The 8,349-nt window shown below is 31.9% G+C and overlaps 2 protein-coding genes and 1 pseudogene across 6 annotated transcripts in view; 2 read left to right on the top strand and 1 right to left on the bottom strand.

The window, feature by feature from the left end:
* The window catches only part of LOC107624835, a 44,187-nt pseudogene continuing 36,135 nt past the window's right edge, over positions 298-8,349 (top strand).
* LOC107624838 ((+)-neomenthol dehydrogenase-like) overlaps positions 450-8,349 on the top strand; it is a 37,946-nt gene continuing 30,046 nt past the window's right edge. For 3 of the 5 annotated variants that reach the window (XR_002357054.1, XR_002357055.1, XM_021115386.1), the window contains exons 1-3: positions 456-824; positions 1,347-1,421; positions 1,554-1,733. Coding sequence is in view for 3 of the 5 variants with exons in the window: in XM_021115386.1 (XP_020971045.1) it covers positions 477-824; positions 1,347-1,421; positions 1,554-1,733 (603 nt within the window). In the remaining 2 variants the exon portion in view is untranslated. Of the gene's footprint in view, positions 825-1,346; positions 1,422-1,553; positions 1,734-8,349 lie in introns of all 5 variants that reach the window. The other 2 variants (XM_021115385.1, XM_021115384.1) reach the window with 2 other exon arrangements.
* Positions 3,895-7,269, bottom strand: LOC110268690 (zinc finger CCCH domain-containing protein 48-like). The gene is made up of 7 exons (XM_021115383.1): positions 6,199-7,269; positions 5,332-5,517; positions 5,139-5,240; positions 4,873-5,019; positions 4,603-4,782; positions 4,361-4,458; positions 3,895-4,264 (listed from the first exon to the last, which is right to left on the bottom strand). Exons 1-7 carry the CDS (start codon positions 6,730-6,732, stop codon positions 4,123-4,125), a joined length of 1,389 nt encoding a protein of 462 aa, XP_020971042.1. The 5' UTR covers positions 6,733-7,269; the 3' UTR covers positions 3,895-4,122.

Raw genomic sequence — 8,349 nt, 5'->3', positions numbered from 1 at the left:
TTTCAACTTTTTTTATAAAATTCAAAAAATAAAAAATATTAAAAATAAAAATAGAAAATAAAAATACAAACTAAACACCTTCTAAGTGTGTGATTAGCCTTTTATTGATAGTGTTTAATGAAAATAAATTGTGAGGACCCAAGAGCTGCGTACATAGCCTTGATACCCTCTAAAAAATGCGCAATAACAACATATTAACGAACCATTTATATGTATCATTATCAAACCAAATTAACATCGAAACAAATTAATCAATTTAAAAACTCAAAACAAACTATACTCAAATTGAATGTTATCTCAGCAAACTTGTAAGACGGAAATCATGGCAAGTGGCATACATGCATGGAAACAGTGCTCATGAACTGAAGCCTTAACTTATCTTCGTTAGAAACCAACAAAGCCTCAAATTAAAGATGGAACAAGCGCCACAGAGGTAAAGTACACCACTATTTTTGCTTGAGACACTAGCATTTTCAATGCTCTTCTTATTTGATGTTAGACTGGATGTGTTTCGTTTCAGTTTTTATTTTCAGTATTTTTTTTCTAAGAAAAATAGAGTTACATTATTTTCCAAATTAATCAGATATGCAGTAGTGAGTGGAGCAAACAAAGGAATTGGAACAGAAATAGTAAGGCAATTAGCTTCAAATGGAGTGAAGGTTGTGTTGACTTCAAGAGATGAGAAGAGAGACCTTCATGCTTTGGAAACTCTCAAAGATCTCTCTCATCTTGTCCTCTTTCACCAGCTTGTTGTTGCTGATCCTGCTACTGTGGATTCTCTTGCAAATTTCATCAAATCCGAATTTGGAAAACCCCACATTTTGGTAACTTGACAAATTAAATTCCATATATATATATATATCACTTTCTTTTTCTTTTTTTGTTTGCATGGAAGGGGATACAGGATGAATTATGTGAAAATAAAATTTCCATGTTTGCATTTTTCTACTCAGAAATAAGTTTCATTGATTTAGTCAACTATATATATATAAATTTTCTATTGCATGATTTGGGATTTTCTCATTTATTTTCATGTTTGTTAGTTGCATGTTAAGGATTTTTTTTTCTTACAATTCTACTAAAAAAATGAAATCGACTAATTTGTTCTGAATGTAATAAATTAAACTTCTCGTATGAAGCTCTGCATGCTAAGACTTAAGAGGTTTACTATCAAGTCATGTTTAGGGTTTATGTTATTCATTTTGGATACAACCAGGAATGAGTTCATTGTCTTAATTAATAACCTTGACTTGGTAGCTTTCAATTGAAATGGATTCTATCTTTTTCCTTGTCATATATATTGACATTTGAATATTATTCTTGAAGAAAAGAATTGCATTTTGTAGATCAACAATGCAGGGATTGGTGGACTTGTGATTAAGGACAATGATTTGGTCCCTCAAGTGTTATTGAAAAGCAGGGTAAGAATTTTACAGCCAGTTTGGTTCATCTTTTTTCATTTTTCAACATTTTCTATTTTAGAATTTAAAAAATATAAACCAAACACAAGCTAAGATGTTTCCTTAGTATATTGAATTGGGTGAAATTTTTAGGAATTATCAGATGATGTAATAGAGAAAGCCGGAATCGTTCAAACATTCGAGCTAGCTGAAGAATGCTTGCAAATAAAATATTATGGTGCTAAAAGAATATCTGAAGCCCTTCTCCCTCTTCTCCAATTATCTGAATCACCAAGAATTATGAATGTATCATCCTCCCTAGGAAAGTTAAAGGTAGGATACTCTCTTTGTTTGTTTGTGTTTTTTTAAAGTTAATTATTCTAATAATCTCTATAATTTTACTAATTATGTGATTAGATTCTTTTAGTTTAAAAATTTGTGATTAGATCATTATATTAGGTAAAAATTTGTAATTAAATCTTTACTAATGATTATTTTTTAGAAAAAAACACTTTATTGCTAAAAAACGACCAAATGGAAAGTTTTTATCTAATATAGAGACTCAATAGTCAATACAAACTTTTAAACTATAAGGATCTAATTAAAATTTTGATGAAATTATGGAAACTAACAAAATAATTAAACTTTTTTTAAAAAAAATTAGTAGATCTTAGATTGGTTCGCTAAATTTGGTTGTTGCTCTACTAATAAGCGTATTTTATTACTTTTTATTCTCTATTACTATTTTATGATTCTGTTTTGTAACTCTCATTATTATTGCTTTTCATGTCTAATAATTCAGCGTGTATAAAATGAATGGGCTAAAGGAATCTTGGGTGATGCTGAAAACCTTACAGAAGAGAGAGTTGATGAAGTGTTGAATGAATTTCTGAAAGATATCAAAGAAGGGTGTTTAGAAAGAAAAGGATGGCCTAAGGTTCTTGGTGCCTATATTATCTCAAAAGCTGCTATGAATGCATATACAAAATTGTTGCTAAAAAGTACCCTACTATATGCATCAATAGTGTGTGTCCCGGTTATGTTAAAACCGATATAACTGCCAATACTCGACTTTTAACAGCAGAAGAAGGTGCTGCTACTGCTGTCAAATTAGCATTGCTTTCAAATGCCTCTTCTGGCCTTTTCTAATTTCAGAGTGATGTTTCTTCATTCGAATTCAAGTGAGTTGGGTTATGTATACTCATTCTAATTCGACCACTGCCTCTGCCTCACATGATTCTATGTGCAATTCTTTCAGATTGGAGGAAGACTATAGTACTAGTGTTATCAATTTTGGACATTGGACACAGCGGCTCTGACAAGTATACTATTCTAACCCATTGATGGATTGCAACACATATAATTTGAAGAGGTACAATTCTTTTTTAAGTTTCCAATAATCTCCTTATTACTAGCTTCATCTATTTTTGAGGGTTTCATCATAGTAATAGCTTACTTCCATTGTTTCCAAGTTGGGTTGGGTGTCTTCTCAAATAATTCAATTGGCACATTAGACTTATTATGCTCATCATCATTAAAACGGTAAAGTTTATTCAAACTCTCAAGATTTTCATTCTTACGTTTTTTCAACCATGAACTTAAAGCTTAAGTGCATTTCCAATTAAGAGTCAAATTTTCCATCTTGGAAATATCCTATGACCAAAAGGGTTTATACTTTATAAATAACTTTTTGAAGCTTGTAATTAAAAAAGGTAAGGGTGTACTGCTTTCAGGTTCTAGGAAGGGAACTAAATGCTGCAGAAAAGTTCTAAGAGTCTAAAATTATGTTGCCTATTATTATGTAGTTTTTCAATTGGTCACTTTTTTCTTTCTTTCTCCTTAGAAAAAAATCAAAACCGATATAATAATTTCAGAAGTTAAATGAAGAATTTAAAACAACACGCATACTTTTCAAAACTGATGGTCTTATTGAGAATTGTATAATACATAGAATGTTACATTATACATTGGAAGTTAGAGTTGTCAGATGAAGCTAGGTCTAATTACTTAATGGGGCTATTAACTCTCTATTTCTGAATAGTTTTGGCATCTCTCTTTCTTTTGAAGTTCAGCAATATTGGTATCCCTTAGAACTAGAATTCGGATCATATTATTGACTCTCTTCTTTTAAGTTTTTCTTGATTCTTGAATACAGCTTTTATTTCTTTTGGTGCTTTGCACCTTTGAGCCTAGCCGTGACTCTAAGTGTTTTGTTTTCAAGTATTACCACCTGATACATAAACACCACAAGCACTTAACTGGAGGAACCCTTTGGATTCGAATTTAGCTTTGCTTAAATTCCCAGACAGTGGTGCTCAGAGCCTTAAGCGTACTCTTTAATAGCTTTGGGTCACGACTTTAAATGTTCAGTCTCAAGGATTACTTGACACTTTTACACCACAAGCATATAGTTAGGGAGAACAACTCTTTTGAGCTTTTTAGGCCAATTTCGACCCTCCTAACCATTGATACTCAAAGCCTTGGACCTTTTTCTTTTTCGATTTTCTTATTTTTTTTTGCTGTTTCTTTTGCTTCAAGAATCAATCTTTTTGATATTTCAGAGAATCAATAATACTTCTCTAAATTCTTGTACTTCAAGAACCAATATGCCCAACCCCAACATCAAGTATGCTCAGTTAATTCATACATTCAGAGAACAAAGATAAGGTCACCACATCAAAGTAATTAGAATAACTCATCATGTAACTCAAGATGTATTTTCCTATGTTGGCACCTTGGCCTCTTCTAACCATTTCCACACATTTAATAAACCAGTCCCATCTCCAGTGAAGAAGAGTCCGCCAGGGCCTATCTGAAAGGATCGAACTTCTTGTCTTGTAAATAGTCGACCTCTCTCTAGAAATCTGTAGAAGCAGACACAGTAAGTAGCTACAACAGTAAAAAAAACAAGCCCAGTAAAAGTAGCAAGACAAGTAGATGAAAGATTTATCGTCACTCACGTCGGCAATTCATACATACGAATTGAATTATCTTTGCACGAGCAGAACAATATTGGCTTGGCCTCTGCATCGGTCATTCCATACAGTCCAATAACAGCCTATAATAACAAATAAAATTAAAATAACAAATAAAATAAAAATAAAAAAAATGAATTGGACAAACCAATCACCTCCTTAAACAAAATCAAAATATCAGCTTAAAGACATATTTGTGAACAAACGTTAATGGTTGAACAACTTACATTTTCGTGAGTGTGAGTGTATGTCACTTCTAGAGTTCCCTCCTCGGTGCACACCCAAACATTGACTGTGCAATCAGATGAACCCGATAACAAGTAGTTGTCCCAGCAAATAAGTGATGTGACAAAGTCGGTATGTCCGTTAAGTGTCATTGTGCACTGTAATGTATCAAGGTCCCAAACCTGTAGATAGCAGGGTAAGAAATTGCTTAGCTAAAGGGGAATAGTGTGCAAATTACATAAAGCATATCTCACGTTGAAATAAATAAATACCTTAATGCTATGGTCCATGGATCCAGAATAAAGCATCTTGTGTGATCCAATAGCAAGACAAACCACTGGTTTACTATGACCACTTAGTGTTGCAACCATTTTGAAAGGAGACTCAAAGCTGCATCTCCAAGCATAAATAACACCATCCTGCAATTTAAATAGATTATTTAAAAACTAATGGACAAGCTAAAATGTCATAGTTCTAATCAGTAGCAAATGGCTAACTATAAATAAATCTTAAATCACTGCAAGCTAAGGTAATTTACCTCTGCTCCAGCAAGGAGGATATCATTGCCAACATTCAAGGAAAGGACTTGCCCTTTCGGTCCATCAAGAGTAACATCTGCACCCGTCTGAATATTCCATGCCTTAACAAAACAACCACAATCAAATTATAAGTTTACAGTTAAAGCTCCTATACATAAGATACCATTATTGCAATAAAACAAATGAGCTTACCTTCACAGCATTTTTCACACCGGCAAAAATCCATGGGCCCTCAGATATGAGTGAGGTAACTTGAGAATCAAGTTGGATCATGTTAACACAATGGCCAGTGTTGCAGTCCCATGCCCGAACTGTGCCATCAGTGCTACCAGAAATAAGTTTGTTTGAACCAGCCGGCAGTGCAATGCCAGTGATTGCCTGTTAACAAAATTTGAATATTAGCATAAACGAATCCAACTCGATGGCACTTTCAAATATTAGTAGAATGTTGCTCTTATGTAAAAGCGTGTCCTAGATTAGATTTGATACTCTTCGGCAAGGTGGGTAAGATTTCTAATATACATTTTCTACGTGAATTTGATATAATATGCGTGTTGATGGCAGTAAAATAAATGCTGTCTTGCTTAATACTTGAATGACAATAAAATAAATGCAGTGTATGTAAAATGTATTAGATTCCATTTCCATATCAATTTTAAACTAAGGATCTTCTATTCTAATTTATTCTAAGCTAGGCAAACACGGTTATTTTTATGTGAAGCAGGTGCTAAGCACTGGCCTAAAAAATTACGGCTCAAGTTTCCAAAGTTAGTTCTTAATGTCTCTTATCATGGTTGCTTCTATAGAATGGATTCTTTAGATTTTAGAAACAAATATTGGGATTATAAGTTTATAACTAATACACCTATGCTTCGTGTTGAATTTTTTTTAATTTATTGCAACTTAGTTATGGCATCTTTGTAGTTTTTCACTTTTTGCTTATCCCTCAAACTTATTTCAATTGCAATATTCACTTAACTTTCAAATTAAACCAAGACAAAATACACTAAACTGAATGTACTTTCAAATAATAAAAGGTGGAATCAGACATGTATATACCTCGTTGTGTTCATGAAGCTTTGCAAGCGTAGAAAACCCATCACCATAAAACCATGAATGCAAATTCTGACACAAGTCACCATCCACACAATTGTCAGTCATCCAAGATTTGCAAATACTGTGTGATTTATCCACAGAAGCCTTAGCAACAGTGGCCACATCTTCCACGTCTGCAGTCTTTTCAATTAATACAGCTTTTTCTTCACACTTGCTTGGCTTCTCAACAGATATAGCTTCTGGTCTGCACTCAACAGCCTTTAGTGCACAATTTTCTGGCTTCTTGAAGGCCTTGGGTGTGCAATTTATTGCCTTCTTAGCAGAGGAACTGGCCATCTTCTCAACGGACGAATCAGGCTTCTTCGAATGCTTATATGTCGTATTAGCATTATAGTATACATTGGATGGCGAGGTTGGTAAGCTATGTGAAAATCCACAAGGATTTCTGTTGCATCTCCCAGCTAGCCAATACTTGCATGTTGGTGGTGTTGTACGATGGAACCGTTGAGTCCTCTTTGTTGTTGTTATAATAGCCATGATACTACGAAATAAAACACAATATTCCCATCAATAAGACCTTTCATTGCTCATTAATCTCTTCCAAAATTTAAACAACAACCCAATTAGAAGAAGCTGCAGAATCCATTCCCTCATCAAAACCCAAATTCTGTTACTCCAGTTCTCCATCAACCCAACTTAACACCACCACTTAAGTAAAATACAATATGAACACTACGGAAGAAAATAAAGAAATTCCAAAGAAGGTAACGTGCTTCAAAGAAGGAAACATGCTAAGAAGCAAACCTGAATTAAGAGTAGAATTGAGTTCAGAAAGTGCAATAAAACTAATAAGGATTAGAATCACTGAATCAGAGTCAGAGAGATTCAGCGAAGAAGAGAGTGTTTGTATAATAGTGTAAAGGAAAATTGGAAACAATATGAGGTGCTTTATTTATAGGTTTCGTTGACGGTGGGAAGAAAAATATTTCATCAATAAATATTAAATAGTGTCATTATGAAATTCATTTATAGCTCAAAACTGATTCTGTTACATATTTTGTTTTCTAACTGATTTTTCGATACATAGTTAATGCGGCATATGCATTTAATTTTATATAAACATAATAAAAATATATATCTTGGTTCAATCATTCATTTTCTTATAATATTTTAACTTTAGCTTTTTTTTTTTTCTGTTTGTGTCATTTTTACACCGATAAAAATTAGTTTATATTAAAAAAGATTTTAAATTTAAACTAAACATTCTCTTTTACAAATTTACACTATCTAACTCTAACAAAATTCAAGTGCACTTGATTTATTCGTAATCAAAATCCTATTCTAAAAACAATAATTGACAATTTGATAATAAAGTAACTAAAGTTTTTTTTTTCTTTTTTCAATCTAACAAAAAAATTTTAGTTTATATATTTTCTCTGTTATAGTCCTATTTAATTATTTAAATTTTATACAAGTTAACAATTATTCAATATTCCATGATACAAATATAAAAGATAAAGTATTGTATGCTTTTTATTTTAGAGAAAAAGTTTTTAATAACATATTACTCTTGAATTAACCACTTTTATTATTTTTATTATTATTGATATTTTTTTAAATGTGTTACTCTTTTTTATTCATACTAACAATTTACTCTTACGTTTACATGGATAAAATAAATAGAAATTATTATAAGGTGATGTCTTTTGAAGTTGTTGTTTAAGAATGTTAAATATGTTGGCTCTTGAAAGAATGATGACTAGGAGACATGTTGTTTGATAATCTGAAAAATCATAAAAAATGATTCTTGAAGCAAGAAAAAGCAGCAAAGAACATTTGCCAAAAAAAAAAAAAATAGAAAAAAAGAAAAAAGTGGAAACGGAAAATAAAGTGTGTATGTAGAACAAATTCTCACTTTATGACTAATAGCGCACAATTTTTTCGGCGAGGTTTCAATGTAGTGGTAAATTTGATTAATGGTTAATTAACTTTGTCACTGTTATTTAATATATAGTAGGCTTCATGGCAAGTGTGTCGAATGACATATGCTTAGCAGTATCTATTTGGTATGATTTCTAAATGTAGACCGAGACTTTTAATCAATTATAATTTTTTAGTAGGATGAAAATAATACTTATAAAAGATTTTAATGAT

Source organism: Arachis ipaensis, chromosome B02 (assembly GCF_000816755.2).
Source record: "Arachis ipaensis cultivar K30076 chromosome B02, Araip1.1, whole genome shotgun sequence".
In the NCBI taxonomy this organism is placed as follows: domain Eukaryota; kingdom Viridiplantae; phylum Streptophyta; class Magnoliopsida; order Fabales; family Fabaceae; genus Arachis; species Arachis ipaensis.
Note: the sequence above shows the minus strand (reverse complement) of the source record. Positions and strands in the feature narration are given on the sequence as shown.

What these genes read in the sequence shown, in the direction of transcription:
- LOC110268690 (XM_021115383.1), bottom strand. Translation starts at nt 6,732, where the DNA reads ATGGCTATTATAACAACAACAAAGAGGACTCAACGGTTCCATCGTACA. An exon ending in AGCTTCATGAACACAACGAG is followed by an intron (nt 5,518 to 6,198) that starts GTATATACATGT and finishes TTTTGTTAACAG; the next exon opens with GCAATCACTGGCATTGCACT. An exon ending in TCCTCCTTGCTGGAGCAGAG is followed by an intron (nt 5,020 to 5,138) that starts GTAAATTACCTT and finishes TTTAAATTGCAG; the next exon opens with GATGGTGTTATTTATGCTTG.